Raw genomic sequence first — 26,912 nt, 5'->3', positions numbered from 1 at the left:
TCCTCCTTTTCTTTTTAAAGCTTGACTTTACTGATGGAAGAAGGACATTTGCTTGTTTTTCAGTATGATGTGAATTGCCATCATGGCAAAGGAGGCCAACCATGTTATAGCTCCTGTCACTGTGTAGGCAAGACCTAAGAAAAGGCTGTTACCCCCACACCATGTCAGGGTGGAGAGAACAACTGATTTTTCTCCTTGGAACCTGGTCACTGGGAAGTCTAAGAAGACCTGTTAAGGATCTGTCTCAACACTTCACATTTGTAGTATTGCATATACTGAATATATTAGGTTGACGTATATAAAATTGCGCTTTTTTGTTGGTAAAAAATGGTGAAATATTTAATCTCATATGGTGCAACTTAATCTTTACCAAGCACTGCCCTGTATCTTGCTGGAATGAAAATGAAAACAAGCTTCCCTCTACATAGTTGTAAGCTACAAAAGAGATTCTGACACAGATCTGAACGACTTACAGACAACTGAATAATGAACAAATATATTTAATTTCCTTTGGCAAACCCAAGGAAATTAAAAGAATACAAACCTAAATTTTTAAATATGAATCAGGAGACCCAGGCAGGCTATAGTCCTTTAATAGGCTAAGGTTTGAATTCCTACCTCAGGGAAAATTCTTTAAGGGGAGTGAAGAACAAACAAACAAACAAAAAGATCACAAAACATTTTTGGTGGTCGAACTAAAGGTGGTACATTCATTTGGGTTTTGGCAAGGCCAGTATCCCATGCTGGGGAGAAAGTGTTTGAAGTGGGTTTGCTATCGTTAGCATTCTAATGATGTCATTTTGATTATACATGTGGCCTGAGGTTTTAAAACATCTGGTGCCTTTTGTAAACCAAACTAATAAACAAAGAAAGGCTTCTCATAGCAACGGCACAGGACAGAGGCATTTCCCAGCAAAGCTATTAAAGGGCCTCAAATCACTTGGCAACGTGCTATTTAAAGGCACAAGGAAAATTAGTAGGGAACTAGTTCTGTCTCTCCTTTTCCGTCAGAATTCCTCCTTGTCACCAGGTCCTTGGGTGCCACCTCAACCCATCTGCCTGTTTTCTCCCTCCCTCAGTTCTCTATGAGAGGGTCTTCTCCTCATACACAGAACATCTTTTTTCCCCTTAGAAGTGGTAGGCACTTTCTTAGTCTGGTTGGATGATACTCACACCAGAGCTCTACCCAGGTAGTGCAGGTATAGGCCTGAAGCTTAGCATTGAAGTTCTACGTACACAGAGTTTCATTTGAGAGGGATTAGCATGAAGACATGACTGTGAATGTAGTCACCCAGGGAGAGCATGTCCAGAGAGGAGAAACAGAATGTCTCTGTTATTGGGAACATGCCTCTCCCTCATCCTCCCAACCCCAAAGTCATCCTAACGCATTGTGGTATAGCAGTGCATGAAGTTTTTTTCCTGCTCCTTGAATGCACCCATAACTGCTTTAATGGTAAGGCAGCCCCAAAATTGACAGAATCAGAAGGCCTAACTTGAGAGACTAGTTTTAAGCAACTTTCAACCTCTGCTTAAATTTTTTTGAAGGAGGCCGGGCGCGGTGGCTCACGCCTGTAATCCCAGCATTTTGGGAGGTCGAGGCGGGTGGATCACGAGGTTGGGAGATCGAGACCACCCTGGCTAACACGGTGAAACCCCGTCTTTACTAAAAATCCAAAAAAAATTAGCCGGGCGTGGTGGCGGCGCCTGTAGTCCCAGCTACTCGGGAGGAGGCAGGAAGGATGGCGTGAACCCGGGAAGCGGAGCTTGCAGTGAGCCGAGATCTCGCCACTGCACTCCAGCCTGGGCCATAGGCGAGACTCCATCTCAAAAAAATAAATAAATAAAATAATAATAATAATAATTTTGAGGGAGAGAGGAGTTTGCTGAAATTCTTATTCAAAGAGTTTACTCTTTGATCTGTACCTATAATGCTCCACGAGAGGCAATTTGTGGCTTTCATTTTCATTTTCACGGAATTAGACACCCTGCTAAAGGAACTAACTGAAGGCATAGCTCCACCTGGTCAGTAAACAAAAGGAGACAAAAAGTTGAGAGGCAGAGATGGCATCTCATCAGTGGGGGCCTTTCTGACTGAGAAATGCGCCCACTTCCCTGTCCGAATGGAGATGTCCACACACCTGTTCTAGGATGGAAAGGAAGAAAAGTTGGAGCAGGGAACTGGAGCACACGCCGTCATTCCCTTCTCCCCAAGAATTTCTTATGCAGCCTCCCTGAAAGGTAAAGAAACTAAAGAGGTGGACAATTTTGTGTTAAAATTGACCCATTAGGGGTCCCATTGAACAACGAGCCAGGAGCCTGGGGAGGATGAACACAGCGGTGCTAACTGGGCTGCAATTTCAAAGTCATGTAAAAGCCCTGGAATGATTCCGCCTCCAGAGAATGCTACCTCAGGGAGAATCAGGAGGAGACTTTAAAATTCAATCTAAAGAACAGAGTTAGTGTAAATTGCATTTAAATATATAATTTCTTAAAGGTAGTGTTTGGTGCCATGCTAAAGTTAAGTTCTGTTTGTTTTCAAATCAAGAGCTACATTTGTATTTTTACATTAAGTGAAAAAATTCAGACTCATATTTAAGCATGTGTCAGCTTGGGCAGCAAGGGAGACACCATCTCTTAAAAAAAAAAAAAAAGAGAGAGAGAGAGAATTAGCTGGGCACGGTGGTGAGTGCCTGTAGTCCAAGCTACTTGAGAGACTGAGGTGGGAAGATCACTCGAAGCCAGGAGGTCAATACTGCAATGAGATGTGACTGCACCACTGTACTCTGGCCTGGGCAACAGAGCAAGACCCTGTCTCAAAAGTAAATATGTAAATAAAAGTAAAAATAAGCATATGTCTCCTAAGTTGGACCATATATCCCTAATCGTTAGGGCACCATCTCCCACATGCTGGCTTTGTGCCTAAGGGAGGGAGGAACATGGCGTCTTCAGTGTAGAGCCTGTCGCACACTTCATGTGGATTTGGATGAACTGGACCTGTCCCTTGAGTCCAGAGGTCCTGTGGTCTGTGATACTTTTCCCTAGAATAAAAGGTTCTGTAGGCTCAGTTTTAGTAATTTTTAGTCTATATTTACTTATCAAACTCCTATTTTCATAGTCTTCCATCTCCTCCCATCCTATCTGGCATGCTTCTCACAGTTCTTTTTTTAACAGATCTCTAGGCCTGGTATTATTTAATCTTTCTTTTTTTTTTTTTTTTTGAGACAGTCTCAGTCTGTCACCCAGGCTGGACTGCAATGGTGCGACCTCGGCTCACTGCACCCTCCACCTCCCAGGTTCAAGGGATTCTCCTGCCTCATCCTCCTGAGTAGCTGGGATTACAAGCATGTGCCATCATGCCTGGCTAACTTTTTTTGTATTTTCAGTAGAGACCGGGTTTCACCATGTTGGTCAGGCTGGTCTCAAACTCCTGACCTCATGATCTGCCTGCCGCGGCCTCCCAGAGAGTCGAGACTGAGAGAATTCTACAAAAACAAAAACAAAAAAAAAGCAAAACCAAAAACAAACAAACAAACAAACAAAAAAAGCCTTGCTAAACTAACCTTTATCTTCCTAGTTATGTTTCTACAATTGCCATTCTTTGTTCAGCCTAGCATATGAGCACTTAGACTTAGTCGCTTCTTTTTTTAGTCTCCATTTTTCTTGTAAGGGCTCACATGTACATGTAAAGGCATAACATTCATATGCTTTTCTGTTGTTAATCTGTCAGTCCCAGCTTTAACCCCTGGGAGGGAATAGGAGAATTTTATCCTCCCTTACACATGTTTGGTTTTTTTTTTTTTTGGTATACAGATTTGATTGGAAAATAGAAAAGTATAGAATCTCAACAACCAGCAGCCAGGTTTTCTTTCATCTCCAGAAAGAAAAGTGGTATGAAAGGATACTATAGGTTATGTTGAAACTGTAATTACCAGCAGGCAAGCCTTCTATAAAATGGTGTGTTCGATTGAGTCGACCATACAGTTTTTTGAAAGTGGGAAAGGCAGCTGCCCGCATCCACACAATGAAGTCATCATTGAGGAAGCCGTTGTTTCTTGGATCCTTTTTATCCAAGTCATAGATAGGCTTGGGCCAGTTTGGAGGCTTTGTGGTTCCTGTGGGAAGAAAATAAGTGATATGATAGAGAAAAAAAATCATCTATTCTCTTCAGCTTTCTTTAGAATGTAGAGAATGAAAGAACTTCTGCATTCTTGAGGAAATAGAAATAGAAATTATACTTTTAAAAAAAGTGTGTGTGTGTTAGCTACCTGAGTGTGCAACCATGAAAAATAATGGCTTTAAAGATTCTAAAGGAATGATCATGATATTTTCATTAAGTTAATAAAGAGCAGAATATTGGCTGGGTGTGGGGGCTCATGCCTGTAGTCCCAACACTTTGGGAGGCCCAGGTGGGTGAATCACTTGAGGTCAGGAGTTCAAGACCAGCCTGGCCAACATGGTGAAACCTATTTCTACTAAAAATACAAAAATTAGCTGGGCATGGTGGTGCACTCCTGTAATCTCAGCTACTTGGGAGGGTGAGGCAGGAGAATTGCTTGAACCTGGAAGGTGAAGATAGCAGTGAGCCGAGATCGCACCATTGCATTCCAACCTGGGCGACAGAGTGAGTAAGACTCTGTCTCAAAAAAGAGAGAAAAAAAAAAGAGCTGACTATCAAATTATATGCATACTGTGTCTTCAACTACATTCAATGCATATAAAGCATTTAAAAAAATAGAACAAAATGATCATGGTGGTTGCATTCAGTGATAAACATAGGAAATACCTCTTTAAAACTTTTATTGGGAAATATCTTTATTTTATTTAATTTTACTAGTCATCTAAGGAGTGCAAATTAAACCAAGATACCATTTTCATCTAAAAATTGGTTAATATTTAACAACAAAAAAGTGACAACCATTGAAGAGGCAGTAGAAATGAGAACTCTTGTACAGAGCGGATAGGTGCACTAACTTCTTCAGCAATCTAGGAACATGCATTGAATGCTTTAATATTTTGCATACATCTTGGCCCAGAAATTCTGTTTCTAGGAATGTATTCTAAGGAAATAATCATGGCATGAAGACTGGGTTACACAGATGTTCACTGCAGCACTGCATCTAAGAGCTAAAGTTGGAAGGAGAGAGGAGAAATTGGTAAGTGGGAGGAAGTGGAAAGCAAAGGCATTGTGAGCCTGTTCTCAAGCCAGGAAGCCTGGTAGGTTTGGGAGCTGCAGAACTGTTGGAAGCACAGGGTGGAGGGTGGTTCCAGGAGATGAGCCGTTGGGTTTACCGTCATTCTCACACTTCCCACTTTACAGCAGGAGGCATGTTTGTCTCTCCCACTCTATAGGAGACTTGAGAACAGTGTCATCCTCATCTGTGTTTTCATTAGCATTGAGTCTAGTGCCTGGCCCATAGTAGGTATTAAATACATGCTTGATAAAGGGATGAAAGGTTCCAGTTAAATCCGATGACAAAAACCATTAAGAATTGTAAAGAGCTAGTCAGAAAGAGTAAATTGCTTAATGAGAATTGTACTTCCATAAAGCCAGTTCTACTATTTGTAGGATGCTAGAATGCTAAATAGGGAGTCACTCTTTCTCAACTCTGACTACTGACTAGACTATGTTCTAAAAGAAACCCAGACCTGTTTTCTAAGCTTGGGCTATGATGCTTGTAAAAGTGTATGTGGAGTGTTGTTGGGTTAATCTGCTGACATATGTTTCTACACTCATATTCCCTTGAGAAATAATCCTCTGCTGGAGCATCTTCTGCAAATATTGTACAGTCCACTTATTTTGGCTCTTCCCAAGACTCAATCACTGATGCTAGAAGAATTTTGATCAAAATTGAAATTGCCTTTGGCACCTGCACTGTGGACTTCACCTTCTGTCTACTCTGGCCTGAGCTCACGACTGAAGGCAGTGTGTCCTATGAGCCACTGACATCAGAATCACCAGGGGGCTTGTTAAAAATGCAGGTTCAAGCATGTCCTCCCCTACCAACTCCTACTTCTGTGCCATCCCATGTCTTCAGAGAGTATGAAAAGTATGGTCTAAGAGACATCAACTTCATTTTCTAAGTTCATTCGGGTCATTTGTCTTAATCCATTTATTCATCTATAAGCATTTCTTTTTTTAATAAAATTATTTTTTTCTTGGGAGCATAGATTCAAGATGGCCTGAATCTATGTTCCTAAGCATGTCTTATACAAAACTGCAAAAGACCCAATCTCTTTCTTCAAGGATTACAGGCTGTGGGCATGACAGGTATATAAACAGATAATTAGAGTATAATGTGGTAACTCTTACAATAGAGGTAAGAACAAAGTGCAGCAGGAGATGAGAGAAAGCTAAGGACCCTTCGTGTATAGGCCTACGGTTATGTGGTAAGAAAAAGCTACAGAATGTGGCCAAGTCCCTTTTGAAAACAGTAATTCAATTATAGATACAGTGACCATATATATCAGTTTGCCTAGCACAGTCCCAGTTTATGTCTGTTGTTCATTATCTCATCTGATTTAGCTTGTATCCCACACAAGGTACATATAATTTCATCCTTCCAGCATCCAGCCATGATCTTAGCTAGTAATGTGTGAGATGTCCATGTGCAGTGAATGGAATGCTTACTTTTACATATGATTATACATGAAAGTCAACCAGAGACCCTTCCAGTCAAAACATAATAAAACATATCCCTGTAACCCATGCAAGCTGTTAAGCATTCCAGCCAGTTAGGCAATAGTTTCTTTCTGTGTTAGCCTATGAGATGTGTGAAGCTGCCAGGCTGCAAATCAATGGGGTCAGTGAGAAACATGGAAAATTATGGGTTAGGTTATGGATACATGATGCATGTGTGGGAACTAGATACTGAGCAGTCCTGCTGAGAGTAGTTTGAACTCTCTTGCAACAGTGGTTCTGTTACTTTATTTTATTTTATATTTATTTATTTTGAGATGAAGTTTTGCTCTTTCGTCCAGGCTGGGGTGAAGTTGGCTCACTCCAACCTCCGCCCTCCAGGTTCAAGCAATTCTCCTGCCTCAGCCTCCTGAGTAGTTGGGATTATAGGTGCCTGCCCCCATGCCTGGCTAATTTTTGTATTTTTAGTACAGATGGGGTTTCACCACGTTGGCCAGGCTGGTCTCGAACTCTTGACCTCAGGTGATCCACCCACCTTGGCCTCCCAAAGTGCTAGGATTACAGGGGTGAGCCACTGCACCTGGCCTTGTTACTTACTATATGGTGTGACTATATAACTATTGTATTTGGTAACAGTTTCTTATTTGCTAATAATTCATTTTCGCTGTGAAGAGCTAAAAAATGGAAAACACGTATTTCGTGTAAAGTTCAGTACAGTTTTTTAAGATGATTGAACGTTATACTTGCAATACTGGTTGATATTTACCCCCCACCATGGGCACCGTAGTGGTCTCAAATGACCATGTGAAAATCAAAAGATATACATCTGCCAAAGAACATTAGAATCTACTTCAAAAGTTTATGCTTATTTTTTAAAGATTGTGTCCAAAGACAACAATCTGTAGAAATTGCACTTATATGTCATTGTGTGAGCATGACTTTTCATTTAGATCCAATGAATTTCCTTCTAGTTTCACTTTTTTATGACATTTTGTTTTGTTTTGTTTGTTTAGAGACGGGGTGTTGCCATGTTGCCCAGGCTGGACTGGAACTCCTGGGTTCAAGCGACCCTCCTCCCCAACCTCCTTCTCGAGAGCAGAGATTGCAGGTGTGCACAGCTATGCCTAGCTACAGGTTGTTGATGTTTTCTTTTTTTGTAATCAAAGAGCAGCTTTTAATGTGTTGGCTTAGTGCAAAAATAATTTGTAAATAGTTAAATGAGGTCAATTTTATATGAATGTATTCAGATACTTCAAATAGAAAAATCAAATAGGTTAATTATAATAACGATTTGATTTTTGGTTTGATTCCTCATGAAGTCAAAGCAAACCTTTTAGAAGTTCAATCTTTGATGATGAAAACTCTGACATTATTATAAACGTTACTATAAGTTCAGTTACAAAATTCAACAATTGGCCAGGTGTAGTGGCTCATGCCTATAATCCCAGCATTTTGGGAGGTCAGGGAGGGTGGGCCACTTGAGCCCAAGAGTTTGATACCAGGCTGGGCAATATGGTGAAATCCCATCTCTATAAAAAACAAACAAAAAACCCCCAAACAAGTTAGCTGGGTGTGGTGGCACGCACCTCTAGTCCCAACTACTCAGGAGGCTGAGGTGGGAGGATAGCTTGAGCCAGGGAGGTGGAGGTTGCAGTGAGCTGAGATTGTGTCACTGCACTCTAGCCTGGGCAACAGACAGAGACTCTGCCTCAAAACAACCCCAAAAACCAAAAACCAAAACCCCTTAAACAGAATTCAACAATCAGGTTTAAATTGTTTGGTTCTGTAGAGACAACATAACTGCAAATTTGGTGGTGCACAACATCAGAGTAAAGATAATACTGTTAGTAAATTGAGAAATTGACAGAGAAGAAATGTACTTAAAATTAGTCATGGTACATACATAATTCACAGTTGTATCCAAACAGGCTACAATATTTTGTTAATCAAAAGAAGAGCTGTAGTTGTACAAATTCAAGTATTTTTGTATATTAACAGTTAGAAAAACTGAATTTTTTTCTTTTTCTTTTTTTTGTGATGGAGTCTCACTCTGTGGCCCAGGCTGGAGGGCAGTGGCGCAATCTTGGCTCACTGCAACCTCCGCCTCTCGGGTTCAAGCGATTCTCCTGCCTCAGCCTCCCAAGTAGCTGGGGCTACAGGCACCCACCACCATGCCCGGCTAATTTTTATATTTTTAGTAGAGACGGGGTTTCACCATATTGTCCAGGCTGGTCTCGAACTCCTGACCTTGTGATCTGCCCCCCCCTCAGCCTCCCAAAGTGCTGGGATTACAGGCATGAGCCACCGCATCTGGCCAAAAAACTGAATTTTCCTTTGCAAAATTTTTGTAATGACACATGTTAAATTAAACAAATACTTCAATGTGGTATTATGTGTGGTCTCTCATTGTTGGGCATCATCGACCAGACAGAATTTTAGAAGGGTTTGAACCTCTAAATAACTTTTTTCTGTATCAAACCATGTGTCCTACCACAACCCTGAGATTTTTCTGTAAATAAGCCCTCTAACTTTGGTTGCATTTTGTTCAAAGTAGTTGAAAATCTTTAAACAAAGTATCTGAAATATGGAATACCAAAAACTCTAGTTTTAGAAGATTTAGAGAATTGTAATTATTGAAAACCACACTTGCAAACAAGAAGGCATTGAAATTTACCCCTAAAAGAGCAAGGGAATCATTGAATATACTACATAATGGGAGTTCAAAATATGTATAAGATTTAATTTTAAAATTCTGTAATTATGCTTTGGAATATCTCGACGTATGTGAAGACTCTTTTGATAGTGCTCTTATTTATTTATTGTTTTTATAGAAACAGGATCTTACAGCGTTTCCCAGGCCAGTATCAAACTTCTGGCTTCAAGCAATCTTCCTGCCTTTGCCTCCCAAAGTGTTGGGATTACAGACACGAGCCCCTGCACTTGGCTGTACTTCCAATTGGACAAAATTTTCTGTGTCAGAATGATATTATATTGAGAAGGTGTAGGATTTTATCTACATTTCATGGCACTCCAAAGAACCAAAATGAGAAAAAAAACTTACGGGAAGTCAAAAAGACAGTGCTTATGTCAATATTTGGGTTAAAATAGTAACATACTTCCATAAAAAAATTAGAATTGAGAATATCCTCCATTTAGTAAAATTGGCCATAAACATTTCTCAATAAAGGAAGTTAGGGTCAAAGGAAAAGAATCAGCTAAAGATGTAAACAATTTCCAATTGATTAACCATTAAATGAGACTTTAAAAAAGATTACAGGCAAGGCATGGGGGCTCATGACTGTAATCCCAGCACTTTGAGAGACTGAGTCAGGAGGATTGCTTATTTATTTATTTATTTATTTATTTATTTATTACATTCAAATCCTTGTCTCAGGAGCATTATTTGAGGCCAGGAGTTCAAGACCAGCCTTGGCAACATAGTGAGACCCTGTCTCTACACAAAATTTAAAAATTAGCTGGGTGGGGGCGGGGTGTGGTGGCTCACGCCTGTAATCCCAGCACTTTGGGAGGCAGAGGTGGGTGGATCACCTGAGGTCAGGTGTTCGAGACCAGCCTGATCAAATGGTGAAACCTTGTTTCTACTAAAAATACAAAAATTAGCCAGGTGTGGTGGTGGCATGCGGTGGTGGCATGTGCCTGTACTCCCAGCTACTTAGGAGGCTGAGACAGGAGAATTGCTTGAACCCGGGAGGTGGAGGTTGCAGTGAGCCAAGATCCCGCCACTGCACTCCAGCCTGGGCGATGGAGCAAGACTCTGTCTGGAAAAAAAAAATTAGCTGGATGTGGCAGCATGTTCCTGTAGTCCCGGCTACTTGGGGTGGCTGCTGAGTGGGAGGATAGCTTGAGCGTAGAAGGTCAAAGCTGCAGTGAGTGGTCATTGAGCCACTGCACTTTAGCCTGGGCAACAAAGTGAGACCCTGTCTCAAAAAAAAAAAAAAAAAAGTTACAATTTTGTGAAAAAATTAACAAGGCTTTGGTAAAAATATATAAATTCATTAGAAAAATATACAGGTATGTAATGAAGACAGATATGGCCAATAAACTCATTAAAGCATGTGAGTATGTATGAATAATAATTATTCTGCTTGTTATCCCTTTTTTAGATTTAATTTTATTTTTTAAATTTGTAAAAATTCACCTTTTTCTGTGTAAGAGCTGGTAACTAAAAATAAAAAATGAAAATAAGATTTACATTTTACTTATTTGTTTTTGATATATTTGTACATATTTATGAGGTGCATGTGAAATTTTGTTACATGCATAGAATGTGTAATGATCATGGTGTATTTTTTTTTTTTGATGTGCCACTGGATTTGATTTGCTAGTATTTTGTTGAGGATTTTTGCATTCGTGTTCATCAGGGATATTGGCCGATAGTTTCCATTTATTTTGTTGGATCCTTGTCTGGTTTTGGTATCAGAGTAATAATGCTAGTCTTGCAGAATTAGAGAGTTATAGAAAGTTCCCTCATCTTCAGTTTTTTGGAATAGTTTGAGGAGGATTGGTATTAGTTATTCTTTATACATTTGGTAGGATATTGCAGTAAATCCATCCAATCCTGGCTCTTTCTTTGTTGGAAGATTTTTTATTACTGACTCAATCTTGCTCCTCATTATTTGTCTGCTCAGGTTTTCTATTTTTTCCTAATTCAACTTAGTTCAAACTTGAACAAGTTTGAATCTTTATTGAAACTTAGTTCAAACAAGGTTGTATGTTTCCAGGAATTCATTTCCTCTAGGTTTTCCAGTTTGTTAGCATAAAAGTTTGTTAGCTGTTCGTAATAGTCTCAGATGATCTTTTCTTTCCTTGTGGTATCAGTTGTAATGTCTCCTTTTGCATTTCTGATTTCGCTTATTTGGAGCATCTCTCTTCTTTTCTTGGTTAGTCCAGCTAGTGATTTATCAATTGTTTTTGTCTCTTCCACATAACAAATCTCAATAAACGTTTTAAAACTGAAATCATACCAGGTATCTTCCTGGACCACAGTGGAATAAGACTAGAAATCAGTTCCAAGAGGAACTCTTGAAACTGTACAAATTAACATACTCCCGAACACATTTCTTTTTGATTGGGATCTGTTGCTGGAGAATTATTGTGTTTCTTTGGAGGTATCCTATTTCCTTGGTTTTTCATGTTTTCTGTATCCTTCCATTGATATCTGTGCATTTGATATAACAGTCACGTCTTCCAATTTTTAAATTTTGCTTTTATGGGGGAGGATTTTTTTAAAAGATATGTCTATAGTGTTGGTTGGGGAGGGCACTTTGGCGTTGATTCTGGGTGCATGCAGTAGGATAGTTTTTTTTTTTTTTTTTTTTTTTTTTTTTTGAGACGGAGTCTCGCTGTGTCACCCAGGCTGGAGTGCAGTGGCGCGATCTCGGCTCACTGCAAGCTCCGCCTCCCGGGTTTATGCCATTCTCCTGCCTCAGCCTCCGAGTAGCTGGGACTACAGGCGCCCGCCACCACGCCCGGCTAGTTTTTTGTATTTTTAGTAGAGACGGGGTTTCACCATGTTAGCCAGGATGGTCTCGATCTCCTGACCTCGTGATCCACCCGCCTCGGCCTCCCAAAGTGCTGGGATTACAGGGTTGAGCCACTGCGCCCGGCCAGGATAGTTTTGAAACCTCCTTTGCAAAATTATAACAGTAAGAGAAATCTGACATGGCTGACTCTATCTTGCCTCTAGCCCCACAGGTTGGCTGCCCCAGCTCATTCCTGGGCGTAGGCAAAGTTAACTTTGGGAGAATAATAGTTTGAGTGATAATAGTCCTTTCTCAAAATTAAACTGTACTTACAAAACTAACGAAAGACTGCCAAGTTAGGAGGATGAGAGGGGCTTGAATTCTAAATAATTACCAGCCATTATTTGGAAGTCATAAGATTTGCAACTTCCCCAGTTACTTGCAGATAGCATCACTATTGTGGAACCTGAGGTTGGCCTTTTGAGATGTCTTTTCGGGTTTTTGCATTTCTGACAACTGGATGGTCGCACCTGGACCTGCCACACAGTCCTGTGGCCTCATCCCGGAACTGACCCAGCACAAGAGGGCAGCTTTGATTCCCTATGGTTTTATCTCTGACCCAACCAATCAGCATGTCCCCTACCCTACCTACCCCTACCAAACCATCTAACCCCTAACCTCCGAGCCTTCATGGAGATTGAGCTGAGTAATAACTCCATTTCCCGTGTGGTGTGGCCGGCCTCAGATCAACTAAAATCTTGCTTTACTGCAATGACATGGTCTCAGTGAGTCAATTTTGTTTATGGAAGGGCAGGAAGACCCTTTGGGCAGTTACAGTGTTTGATTTCTTTGGCTTTAAACAGCATCCATGGTATCAGTGATTTCTTCTGTGGCTGAGTGTGGTTGTTAGTGGAGGCTGTGGTGAAGTTTTGCTGGGAACTAGGGCACCAGGTAGGCCAGTGTTTGGGCCCCAGTGGTGGCAGCAGTGAACTGAGCATGGGGGTCCTTGGACCCCATGATGTACACTGTGACTAGTATTAGGAAGCCTGGCAGGCTGCTGCTTGGGTCTCCAGAAGGCTTGCTCGGGTGCCAGGAATGGCAGTGGTGGGCCAGGTGGATTGATGGGTTCTTGAGTGTCTGGGCAGTCGATGTGGTGTGGACAATGGCAGTAGCAGTGGTGGGACAACCCTCTGGGACCCCAGTGGTCCTTGCTGGTGTTGGTGGTACCTAGCATGGGTTGGGCAAGTCAGTTGCCAGAGGTGTAGGTGGCATATGTGGGTGGGTGCCAGCTGTGGTGGTAGCAACAGGTTGTGTGGGCCTAACCTCAGATGCTGGGAGGAGTACTCATGTGCCACTGGTGGTAGGCTGGGCTCTGTGGTTCCCAGGCTCCTGGATGATGTGCTCAGGTATTGCAGGGGTTGTAGCCAGGCTGGGCAATGCCCTCAGGTTCCCCAGTGGTACAGGCAGATGCTGACTGCAGTGGGCCAGAGTGGAGTGACCCCAAGGCCATACGTTGGGCTGTAGCCTTTCTAGTGATGAAGGCAGAGTTGTTTTTTTCTGTTTTGTTTTGTTTTTTGAGATGAAGTCTCACTCTGCTCAAGCTGGAGTGCAGTGGTGTGATCTTGGCTCACTGCAACCTCTACCTCCCGGGTTCAAACGATTCTCCTGCCTCAGCCTCCCGAGTACCTGGGATTACATGCATCCGCCACCATGCCCGGCTACTTTTTATATTTTTAGTAGAGGTGGGGTTTCACTATATTGGCCAGGCTGGTCTTGAACTCCTGACCTTGTGATACACCCACCTCAGCCTCCCAAAGTGCTGGGATTACAGGCATGAGCCACTGCACCTGGCCTGTTTTTCTTTGTCATCCAGGCTTTGAAAATACATGGCTGCCCCTCTGCTGGGGCAGATTGCTACCTGTGGCTCCTGTTGCTGTCCAGGCAGCAGGCTCAGGCAGCTGCCCAGGATGCAGTCTGGTATGGGCTGAGCTCTCAAAATGGTGCTGTGCTGCAGCTGCTTAGGACTTTGGAGTTGGTGGGACCCAGCATGAGTTCTCTTTCTGGGGTAATGCCTTCACGTGGTTTCCAGGGAGCTCCCTGTGTTAGTCTCATGGCCGTGAAGGTCAAGGGACTCTCCCATGGCTAGGGTTGTAGGAGTCAGCAGTGGGAATATGAACTGCTGGAGATCTCCCAGTTACTCTTTTCCCTCACTAGGGGGCCTCCCCAGACTTTCAACTGATCCCAGCCAAACAGGTGGCCTTTCTTTCTCTCCTTCCTTGCTTTTGGTGCATCTGTTAGAGTAGGTAGTTAGGCAGGCAAGGGCAGGGCAGGAGAGGCACCCAACCCAGGAATGTCAGGTGACCGTCAGGTGATAGTCAGGTGGTTGTTAAACTGTCTCTGTAAAATAATAATCGGTTGCAGCTGGCGCCAGGGACCAGCAGGCTCCTAGTAGACAACACCTGAAGCTGGTGATCATCAGCTTCTCAATAAAATCTCAGGAGTTGGGTGAGCAGGCTCAAGCATGTGCACTAAGAAGCAAAATGGAGGCGTTTAACTGATACCTGATTTTCCTCTGGGAACATTTGACTGGTAAGGAAAAAAAGCCTCAAATGAGCATATGCACAACTTTAGTAAACCCATGGTGCGTGTGCCCCCACCCCGCCGTCTAACCCCGCCAAATGCTGGCAGGCCATTGTGCGTGCAGACAGCTCACCCCAAGGGAAAATCAAGGGAGGAGAGATGCAAATTCCAGAACCACACCAATGTATATATACCCCAAGTCAAAGGCTGAATAGGGCACTTGGACCTCTTGAGTCGCGTGCTTGGCCCTTTTTCAAGGGTACTTTACTTCCTTTCATTCCTGCACTAAAACTTTTTAATAAACGTTCACTCCTGCTCTAAAACTTGCCGCCTTGGTCTCTCCCTCTGCCTTACGCCCCTTGGCCAAATTCTTTCCTATCAAGTTGCTGCAGACCCCTGTGGATTCACCACTGGTAACGCCTCCCATCACTTCTCTGTTGAATTCTAGTATTCTCTTGTAAGTTCCAAGAGTGATTACCTACTCACTCTCTGTAGTTCCTGTCTGTGGAAGAAGCAAGTACCAGACACATCTAGTCAGCCATCTTGAAGCCCCCCCCAGGACTCAGCTTATGTTCTTTTAATGTTAAGATAATAACTGGAGTAGTTTTTTTTAAAGTGGGTTTAATGTATATGCTATTTTGATTTTTGAATTTTTTTTTTTTTTGTAAGAGTCTTACTCTGTCACCCAGGCTGGAATGCAGTGGCGCAATCCTGGCTTGCTGCAACCTCCACCTCTCAGGTTCAAGCAATTCTCCAGCCTCATCCTCTCAGGTAGCTGGGACTACAGGCATGCACCACCACACCCGGCTAATTTTTTGTATTTTTAGTAGAGACAGAGTTTCACCGTCTTGGCCAGGCTAATCTCAAACTCCTGACCTCAGGTGATCTGCCTATCTTGGCCTCCTAAGAAAATAGTTTTTAATTGGATTATAAGTCCATCAATATTATGTCAATTTATTGATTGAGATATAAAAATTTTAAGTAAGTATATAGCTATTCAAGTGCCCCCTTTCACTCTCTAAAGGGTACCAGTTTGGACAACAAATTACATGTTCATCCTTATTATAGCTGAAGCAGTAAGTGTCTTAAACCATTGTCTATTCCCTAGTGAAAACTGGAAGAAACCAGGGCATCAGTCTTTTCATGTTTTTGATAGGTGTGCATTAGAGATGTTCGTGGTAGGGAGAGTTAGAACAAAAAGGAGTCAACAAGGAGATAAAGAAGGAGGATTCATAAACATTTCTCCACATGTAAGAAACAAAGTTTTCATTAAGAGATAAGTATATTGAGCTACTGTATGGATCTTACCTCTAAATTCATCAGCAAGATTCTTGGAACTTGGATTCTGAAATTTGACATACTTATCTGTCCACCACGTAAGTCCACTCTTTAGCATTGGCACTTTGATTTGTACAGATGAATTAATGTTGTGTGAAAGAATTATGGTGTCTGTAAGGAAATTAAAAATTATGTTAGAGATGCAGTCTAGCAATTTTGCCACCCTTTGAAATGCAGAACCAGACACAGCTGACAAATCAGGGATTTTGCAGACTCTCAACACGCCTACATGCCATGGATGCTGGAATCACAAGACCATTCTTTCCTGCCAAAATTGAGCCAATTATTGAAAAATACCCTTAAGCTCCATTTAACTCATGTTCATTGACTATTCCTTCAGATGTTTGGCAAGAGAGGAATTATTTGCAAATGACATACTGTAAGTCAGTGCTCTGACTTAGTCCAGATGATGTTTACAGAATTAAAATGGAACAAAACAAAAAACTGCCAGTTAGCTTCAGAGGTGAATTTCTGGACATTTAGGTTGTTACACACTCATGAAAGGGTACACCATGGAGATAGGAAAAGTCACCTACCATTGAACATGCTGTTGGCAATAGCACCACAAGGAACGATGGGGGTCTTATTTTCGGACATTTTAAATGGGGCACAGTCCTCAACAGCCTGGATGCAAGAGGATACAGCAATGAGACATGCTTTTGGTAAACTCTCTTAGAATGTTAAAAGTGAGAGAGAACATTGGCAATGTAAATCACCCCCCAATGATTTACTGGCAGTGACTAAGATTACAGACTGCTGTGTGGTTTTCCTAGGCTTCTGGTTCACTTAGACTGGGAAATTTTTGTGTTTTGGAGATACGTATGTGTGTGGATGTGTGTCTCTGTGTTTTTTCCTCATTAATAATACATAGCATACCTAAAATGTCTGCAAGAAGGAACTTTACCTTACTGGCTGTGCTATATATCACGCTAAACCTATAATGAAGTACATTTTTAAAACCTCTTTTTATTGACATGTAGCTTATTTTATTTTAGTGGTTAAAACAGTAACAACTTACTTTTCACTTGTATCACTATCTAATGGGGTTGTGGAGGTGGGGGGGACTTTGTTCCACACAATCACTCAGGGCCTCGGCAATATTGAAGTATTACATTCAGAAAAGTATAAAAATCATGAGTCTACAACTAGATGACTTATCACAGGGAATCCATCCACACAACTACCAAATACATTTTTAAAAGAGTGGTTGCTAAAAATCACTTTAGTATAATAATGTTGCTATGGAAAAAAATTTCATTCTAGCTTTTCTTACACACGCTGAGTATCATCTACCAAGAGTAAAAATGTATAATCATAGGTTTTAAAAGGTATTCGATTAAAGCAAAAGTCTTTTACTCAATCGAATAGAACCTAATTTCCTTAAAGTAGGCTGGATTGAAGGCCCCAATGACAGGAAGGACAATGGTAGTTAGGCTCAGCCACGCTGAGACTAACTACTCAAGGTTGCTATCAAAATGGTTCATGAAAGGATCACCATTCAGTTGGACAAGATTCACATCACTGCTCTAAAGAGGGAAAGTGCTACTTTTCAATAACAGTTATCGTGAATACCCAGTCCCTTCAGTTTACACAAGAATGAAATCAGCATTTCTGTTTTGTAGCATTTGAGTTTATCTTCCATCTCTTCTTTTAGACTGAAAAATCCACTTGGTTTAAAAAAAAGAAAGAATATTATACCAGATTAAATCAAGCCTTACTTTTACATCTTTGCCCACCAGTTGTCTATTACTTCTGGATCGAACATATCGATACAGGTTCTGATAGAAGCCATACAATTTGTAGTACATATAAACATTACCCTGTGTGGAAGAAAAGAAGTAAGAGGAGAGTGAGAAAAATTAACTGGAATATTAATAAACATGGACAGGAAATTTTAAAATAAAAGCACAGAAAAAAATTGATAGAAACTCAAAGCCTATTTATGGGAAATAGAAACCCAATAAATCATTTAAAAAAAATCAATTTTGGGACTGGGCACAGTGGCTCACGCCTATAATCCCAGTGCTTTGGGAGGCCAAGGCAGGAGAATCACTTGAGGCCGGGGGTTTGAGACCAGGCTGGGCAATGTAGCAAAACCCTGTCTCTACAGTAAAAGAAAAGAAGAAAAATTAGGCCGGTGTGGCATGTGCCTATAGTTCCAGCTACTCCAGAGGCTGAGGAGAGGATCCTTTGAGCCCAGAAATTCAAAGTTACCGTGAGCTATGATCATGTCATTGTACTCTAGCCTGGGTGACAGACTGAGACCCTATCTCAAAAAAAAAAAAAAGAAAAAAATTACAGTGGGAAATCCTGGTCTATACAGAATTGTTGGAATAACTAAATAACTATTTTTGCATGTTTTTTTAAGGGCTGCTACATTCTTTGAAAAATTTTTATAATCAAGCATATTTTCAATACATAAAATTTGGTTTTATAAATGTCGTCATTTCCCAGAAATATGAGGAAAAATGCTTTGCTTAGAGGTTGTGGTTGACAGCAAAAATCACGTGATTTTACAGCAAATCCATGAAAAAGAATTTAAAATTCAAGCCATTGAGCATATTTAGGTGCATCTGTACACTGAGCCTGTGAAAGGCATGAGACTGGAAGCTCCTTGCAGTCCCACTCTAGGAATTTATTTATTTATTTATTTATTTATTTATTTATTTTTAATTTATTTTTTTTTGAGATGGAGTCTCGCTCTGTCGCCCAGGCTGGAGTGCAGTGGCGCCATCTCGGCTCACTGCAAGCTCTGCCTCCTGGGTTCATGCTATTCTCCTGCCTCAGCCTCCCAAGCAGCTGGGACCACAGGTACCCGCCACCGTACCCTGCTAATTTTTTATATTTTTAGTAGAAACGGGGTTTCACCGCCTTAGCCAGGATGGTCTCCATCTCCTGATCTCGTGATCCACCAGCCTCAGCCTCCCAAAGTGCTGGGATTACAGGCGTGAGTCACCACTCCCGGCCTAGAATTTTTGTTTTTTTAAATCTCTAGGATCTAATGCAGTACCTGGCACATAATACTTGCTTAAGAAATGGTGAACTATTTGTTATAGAGAAAAAGATGGAATAATTCACTGATCCAAAAGAAAGAAGGTGATTTTCACCCTAGCAATAAGTAGCCTGTTGTCCGGAGAGAGATGCCTTTCACGTATGCTGCCATGTAAGTAAGGCTGCCCAGCCACTACCTACCACCATGGTTCTACCTTCATGGTAATATATTAAGGCCCTGGAAATTCTCCAGACAGACTTGATATAGATTTTATTAATAGCACATATGGAAATATCCATATGGATTTAACATATTCATAGATTTTACTAACAGCACATATAGAAATGTCCCATGTAGCTGTTTAAAATGAATACACTCCATACCTCCAAAAAAATGAAGACCTGAATCCAAAAATATAAAAGCCTAAATTTTATTAAGTGCTTCCCATGTGTTAGGTGCTATATTCAGTGCTAGAAGTACAAAAGCATTCCTTTGTAAGTCCCTGAGTCCATTGATTCTTTTACCCTGTGCAAAAACAGCATTTTGGAAAGGCTTTGGCCTTATTTCCTAAGGACCTTAAGAGCATCTTCTTTAAGATGAGTATGGAAAATGGGAGGTGGTACCCATGGTAAACAGGGAAGGAAAGTCATGGTAAATGTGGCCAGCTTTAGAATGCAAGAAAGGCTGAAGAGCTCAGTCACTTGTAAGAGAATAATTTCTGGAACACTGAAAAAGGAGATGCTGGGCCATGGCGAAGAAGCAGGCTGCATCGTAGTCAACAGCGAGTGTTGGCATGAAGGCAAGCAAGCCAGGCTTAGTGGGAAGGACCCATTACGTTTCCTCATCCAAAGCAGGAACCACTATTGTTGACCCATAACGACAGAAAATATGAAATCCACAGACTGGAACTTACCATACATTTTCTTGGAAGCTAAAAAGAGAATTCTGCTTAATCAGAGCTATATGTTCACGTAAATGACAAAATAAACAGGCACAGAATACTCGGCACACTAGGAACTGGGGCGTTTCCATAACCTCTTTTCAGTGATTCTTTGTCCAAGATTTAGCTGAACGAGGCCTCCAAGATCATCTTCTTGATGGTCCCTGGAGGCACAATTCACTTTATGGTGTTTCTTCTCTTTAAATTCAGTGGCACTTGGTGCAGGGTTTCTTTGCTTATTTTAAGACAGAGTCTTGCGTGGATTCATTGCTGTGGTTCCCCAGTGTCATGCATGGTAGCTGCTGAGCTGAAAGCCCTGTGATTGCTCTAAGTAGTTCAGTTGGGTTTTTATGAGAAGGCTCTGCCTGAAGGGAATGGTTAGCAGCTGGTAACACTTCATTTGCTGTTTTAGTTTTGAAGGACACTGACAGATGGGAATTGAAGCCCTTTTGGATTTTTTTTTTTTTTTCCAAAAACTTTAGCATTCTGAGCCCTCAAGACAAAAGGAGAGAGGAAAGAAGAAAGGCAGGAAGGAGGGTAGTGAGAGAGGGTGAAGAGAGTGAGGGAGGAAGGGCCAAGACTGCAATGCATTCTTAAAGTTTCAGCAAGGCTGACAGGAAATCCCCAAAGACACCCATCAGAAGAGTCCCCACTCCCAGGAAAGAACTACCTCGATGTTCCTGCTGTGCTCAGTCACTGGCTGAGGTGTCCGTGGAAGCATGACCTTGGTGCAAACACACAGTGATTTCAGAGCACAGCAGCTGGTGATATCCCTCAATTACACTCCCTGCAGTAGATCTGAGAGGAGCCTTTTCATGGCCTTCACAGTCTTACTTGTTAGTCAAGACTTAATCAAATGAAAAATTTGATTTCCTTCAACTCTTCAAATGTACTTTAAGGTCCTGTCCTGTTTCTGGACTCTGCATCTTTCCCCCTGCAGCATCCTCCACACAGACCCGGTCACCCATCCTTCCCCTTCATAAGTGACTCTACATGGGCTGAATCTAGGTACAGGGCGGCCTTCTCTTGAGCTGCTCACTGAGCATTCTACCTCAAGCCCTGCTCCCACCTCAAATTCAGCTGGTTCCAAACCAGACTCATCACCTCCTGAAAAATATTCCTCACTTCTCTCCTCCCCTCCCTCCTTCCTTTTCTCTTCCCCTCCCCTCCCCTTTCTAAGGATCAGCGCTCTCCCAACCTCCTCCTGCTCCTTCCCCATTTCCCCTCAGAGGCTTTGCCCAGTAAATCTCTCGGATGTCTAACCCTGTCTTGGCATCTGCTTCTCAGAGGACTTGACTAACGTGAGACTTAAATCAACCCGTGAGTGGGGACTTCTCTCAGTATTTCTTTGGTATTTCTCACAGTGCCTGACAGCCAGACTGTCCCCTTGGGAATTAGGTAATTGCACATGTGGAATGACTTGGGGAGACCCAGGGAAGGTTTCCCCAAGTGTGTGACCCCTGACACCAACCTACTGTGTGACCTTAGCCAAGTTACTTCACCTCTTAGCCCATTAATTTTCTCACTATAAAATTCGTGGTTCAATTCAATGTAAATTCACACACAGTCCCTGTGCTGATATTTAGAGTAAAACCTGTTTGGTAGATAAGATTTATGTTACAAAGTTGGAAAGGTAAAGAATTGTGCAACTTAGAAACAAAGAAACAAAGGAGGAGAATAATACTCAAAAAGGAGGGAGGGGATATGAACTCAACACTCTTTCGGATTCACCACCACCATCCTGCTTTATTTTTTATATTTTCAGTTTTGGAAAGCATTTCATGGAAATTGTGAACTTACTTCTAAGTGTTACATAGGAATAGATCAGTGTAAAGTCAACTGAAGTTTCTTGAATTTCACCTACCATCATTTTTACTGAAAGGTAAAAGGGAATAGAGCAGGTGCATTCTTTGTCAAAATTAGAGGCATTTTCCCGCAGTTTTGCACAATTTGCACATATTCTTGTGTAATTAATCTGTCAGGCAAGGAAAAAAATGATTAATTAAAAAGTTACATGGGTACATATCTTAAAATTCAAATCTGGAGTCCACCCAAGTCTCCGCCTGTCTGGGTCAGGCGCATAGTCTGGGACATGAATGCGGCAGCCCATGTGTAGGGCCAGTGTTTCTGGGGATGTTCAGGAGGTGTGGGCCTTCCCACAGTCTTTTATCTGGGGACTGGCAGCATTTTGCCACTGGCCCAGAGTTCAGTGTTTCTGTTGCATATTTATATAACCTGTTGTGATGAAGCTTTACCCCCGATCACAAAGAGGTGTCAGTTGCTAGGAAGGTATTAGTCAATGACTCATGAGAACTAGGCTTACAGCCTGAGTCTAATCAACTTTATGGGGAAGTCACTTCACTGTTTTTCCATTCTATTGTATGGAAAATATTTATACTAGTGAATTATTCTACATGGCATCCAGAGGAAGTTATTAAAAATGACCAAACAGAAAAAGAAGTGTTTCCAAAATGTAAGATTATTGACATATGTTGAATTATTCTAGTCCTAAAATGCTGTTGCATTCTGTTTTTTAAAAGTAAAATTCTGTGAAAAATAGTTTAATGGACTCTTTAAAAAAAGGAAAAAAAAAAAGGGTAGTATGTCCCAAATGGGTGGCTCCTGTGAGCTCTGGCTGAGGCACTGAGTTCTGTGAAGATGCAGCTAGAAGAGTAAGGAGGAGAGGCTCCGGAGGGTGTACACGGGGCTGTACTTCTGCCTGATCTGCAAGAATGTTCATCTCAGGGGCCCTGGGGCTGTCCTGGGTGCTGCAGTGGGCTGCTTCTGCCTTGCCCTCACTGTGTTGAGGAGTGATTAGACGATTATGGGAGTGTGAGGAGCAGGGAAGCAAGGGAGTGGCTTTCTCCTTGGTAAGGTGCTAGTAGAAGTTAGGATTCCTTTGAAGGGAAGACAAGGAAGACAGAAGGAATTTTGCATACTTGTAAAGCTACTAAGGGTTTTGAAGCCCAAAGGTGAAGTGTGAACACTAAATTGAAGATTAGTGAAAATGCTACACTTCATTGTACTTAGATGCTTATATGTAGCTAAATAATTCTTTAAATACACAGCAAGACTTGAACTATTATTTTGAAAATATTTATGCCATTTCTGTTGGTGGACTACATTTCAATTTATGAAAAGCATTAAAGGACAGGGCCGTATCCCAATGGAGAGACAGCATACTGAATGGTGTCTGAGGAAACTGGGGTTCTAATTCAGCCAATCTCTGACCTTGAGTTAAGTGCTTAACCTCTAGGGCCCACATTTTGCCCATCAACATCATTTCATGCAGCAATTAATTGATCTGTGAGGTCACTGTAGTAGTATACATGCTACTTCATGAATTCCTCTTGTGAGTTCTGTCAATGTAGTACTCAAGAAAATATTTCATGATCAAATAATTTTTGAGTAGTTGATACCCATGGTGCTTTTTGGCCTAAAAAATATCCCTTATCTATTGTCTATGCAATGACAGTATCCTCAGTTTGCTGCTTGAGTGGACTTGTACATGAATAGCTATGAGATGGAACAATGATCAGTCTGCTTCTCATAGAATTTTGGAGAGGCAGAAACTATTCTTGTTTAAAGTGAACTGCAGAGAGAGAACATCCTTGTGCCCCAGGGCTAAGTGAGAAGAAAGGCTCAGAAGTCTTTTCTATGATGTCTGTGCCTGATCACATTGGCCTGGAGTGTGTACTCTATATTATCACCCAATAAAATGAAACACTGGTTTTTGAGTATAAAAGTGAAGTGTCAGAAGCAGTCCTATCTGAAGCAACTAAAGAAACAAAGTTAGTTGGAAAATGCCTGTAGATTTCATGAGATAAAAGCATTCTGTTTGTGGAGTGGCCATGGCCAATAGTTGGTATGGAATGAGGTCACCTTCTCATGCATGGGTACCTCTTAGTGAAGGCTGCACTCCACAATGGGTGGGTGGGGGGCAGGGTTGCAAGGGAGGAAGAAAGAATGACATGGGAAGGAAGAACCAGAATGAAAGGGATTGGTGAGGAAGAAAGTAGAAAAGTAAATTGCATGAACTCTGTGGAAATGGACATCAACGTTGTAAGCCCATTCCTTTGCTATCCCCTTCAGCAAGGTAAGGTTCATCTCCTCCTGCCATTTTGCCTTTGCCACATGGTGGAGGCTGGTGGGGGTTTACATGTAACACTGGAGGTCTTGCTGTCATTTAATTCCCAGGGAGATAAGCTCTGGGAGCTGGAAGTGGGGAGGAAAAAATGTTAAGTAGAGAGGCAACAGAGCAGTGTGCTTTGGGAGGAGGAGTAGAGCCTGAAAAGACATTTTCCTCTTTGGGTTCTGCACTATCTGCCCTAGTCCATTCTTTCAATAAGTGTGTGCCTATCACATACTGGGCAATGTGCAAGGAAGCAGGTGGTGATGCAGTAAACAGCCAGTCATAGCTAAGCTCTCTGTTCTTACTACATACTATTTTACCTATTCTGTTCTCAGCTCATTGAGGGCACGAATCCATTCTTCCTCATCTTACTCTTCTGCATAGTCAACAGAACCCTTAGGCACCTTCAGATACTCATAAATTTTATTTTATTTTGAGATCTAGTCTCGCTGTGTCACCCAGGCTGGAGTACGGAGGTGCAATCTTTGTTCACTGCAACCTCTGCCTCCCAGGTTCAAGTGATTCTCCTGCCTCAGCCTCCTGAGTAGCTGGAATTACAGGCATGCACCACCACGCTTGGCTAATTTTTGTATTTTTAGTAGAGACAGGATTTCACCATGTTGGCCAGACTGGTCTTGAACTCCTGACCTCAGGTGATCCACCCACCTTAGCCTTCCAAAGTGCTGGGATTACAGGCATGAGCCACCGCACCCAGCTGACACTCAAAAATTGTAAACTAATGTTGGTAGACTTGGCCTTCATCTTAATTTTGCCAGTAGCCATGTGGGGAGAGGGAATAGATCAGCTTTCCATGGTTACTTCTTTCAGAGTGGAGCTCATGTGGTCTGGGATGTCCAGAAATCTGCCTGGAGTTGATATGGATGAAACATATACTCAATTCATTAGATTGAATATGGGCATGGCCAATCAAGCCTTAGACTAGCTCTTGTCTTCCCTCTCTAGACCAGCTTCGGGGATTCTCATCCTCAAACCGCTTGTTAAATTGGCAAAAGGCTTGTTCCTGAGAGGTCTGCCCTCAGCATCAGCTTTTCTCACTCTGAGTAGAACTTAGTTTTGCTAAATATCCTTAAGATGCCAGAAAGACTTGGGCTTTTGTCTTTCCTGGATCTCAGAGGGAGTTCATCTGCAAAGGGAAAGACACAATGCTTGAAAGTGGGGCAGTATTGAAGATCTGTATCTTGGACACTTTGCTCTTTTTATCAACATGACTCATGGGTCTCTAGCAGTCATGTGGCCTTGACTCTTCTTCTGCCTCTATTAGTCACTTGCTCTCTTCCCTGCCAGCATAAGAAAAGAGCTTCAGCCAGGCGCGGTGGCTCACGCCTGTAATCCCAGCACTTCAGGAGACCGAGGTAGGTGGATCATGAGGTCAGGAGTTCAAGACCAGCCTGGCCAACATGGTGAAATCCCATCTCTAATAAAAATACAAAAAAATTAGCCAGGTGTGGTGGCAGGTGCCTGTAATCCCAGCTACTAGGGAGGCTGAGGCAGTAGAATTGCTTGAACACGGGAGGTGGAGGTTGCAGTGAGCCAAGGCTGTGCCACTGCACGGCAACCTGGGTAACAGAGCAAGACTCCATCTCAAAAAAAAGAAAAAAAAAAAAGCTTCTAATTTTGTCAGTCCCTTGTACACAAATATGTCTGAGCTCACTGGCATGAGAGTAACTGCCCTGAAGAGGGAGCAGGGATGAACGAAGCCACTCTACACGGACTCTGTCACCATCTGTGACTGCCAGCAGAAAGAGGGATGTTCCCGTCTTATACAGACGCTCTTGAGGGGCTGTGTTCTCAAACTGACCATACTCACGTATGGTGCCAAAGCTGAACATTCTCAGAAACTGCATTCAGAACGTAAGATGGGACAAACCTCTATTTCCTGAGTGCTCCTTGCAGACAATATAAGGATGATGCCCATACAAAGGCAGAATATTCCTGTTGTGAAAAAGACAAAGAGGACTCTCCTGGCCGTGAAATACAGCCGGTGGGCGGGTAACTCCTGCTGCTTCAGGGCAGAGTTGTCTGGCAATCTGGACAGGCAATGCTGTGGTGTCTCCTCCATTTTGGTCCTGCAGGTGACTCAGATACTTTTGGGACAGTTAGAACATTTTTACTCATAGTCATACCACATAATGGTAATGTGAAATGAATTATGTGAACCCTTCCTTTGAAGTTGCAAAGTCTTTCTGCTTCCTGGATTATTCCTTAACCAGACCTGGTATTTAACGGGAGCTCAGTTCTCTCCAACCAGCCATTACTGAGTATAACTGACTTAGGCTTAAAAAGGTTCTTGTGCTAAATGTCATGCCTAGGATGGATAGTCCCCGGCAAGGTCTGCAGAAACCAACATCTGGTGACACTAGGAAGCAATCACGATGGGCTATTTCTGGGATTTGGTGAGTAATTCAAGGCAAGCCCTTCCTGAGAGGTGGAAATGGATTTATCTTTAGGAACTTGCCTAGATCCTTGGAGATTAATACAAAAAAATAAAAGTTAGGGCTGTCAGCTTTTCTCCAAATGTGGCTGTGGCTTAACATGAATAGAAACTAAATTGGAAAAATGCTCTCAGATCATAGCTAACTTTGCTATTTGTGATAATGAGGAAGAGAGCAGCAAACAGGGAATTGTAGAACACAGATGTCTCATTTCAGCAGCTTCCAATTTTTTTTCATCCATAAAAAAGACTCTAGTAGAAAATGCAGATTAAAAACATCTCCTCCTAACCTCTCTTAAGTGCATGCTTTGGAGTAGCCTGAATGAGGCAAGAGAAAGGAAGAGGAAGATAATCAGTG

The 26,912-nt window shown here is 42.0% G+C and overlaps 1 protein-coding gene across 1 annotated transcript; it reads right to left on the bottom strand.

Annotated features, from left to right (window-relative positions):
- Positions 1–27: 27 nt before the first annotated feature.
- On the bottom strand, positions 28–26,182 carry LOC112619497 (cell cycle control protein 50C). Its single transcript, XM_025377517.1, has 7 exons — positions 25,991–26,182; positions 21,835–21,945; positions 17,757–17,858; positions 16,575–16,662; positions 16,009–16,149; positions 3,903–4,112; positions 28–218 (listed from the first exon to the last, which is right to left on the bottom strand). The coding sequence occupies exons 1-7, from the start codon at positions 26,180–26,182 to the stop codon at positions 28–30; spliced, it is 1,035 nt and encodes a 344-aa protein (XP_025233302.1).
- Between the last annotated feature and the right edge of the window lie 730 nt (positions 26,183–26,912).

This window comes from Theropithecus gelada, chromosome 2, assembly GCF_003255815.1.
Source record: "Theropithecus gelada isolate Dixy chromosome 2, Tgel_1.0, whole genome shotgun sequence".
NCBI lineage: Eukaryota > Metazoa > Chordata > Mammalia > Primates > Cercopithecidae > Theropithecus > Theropithecus gelada.
This window is presented reverse-complemented; position numbering and strand designations above follow the sequence as displayed.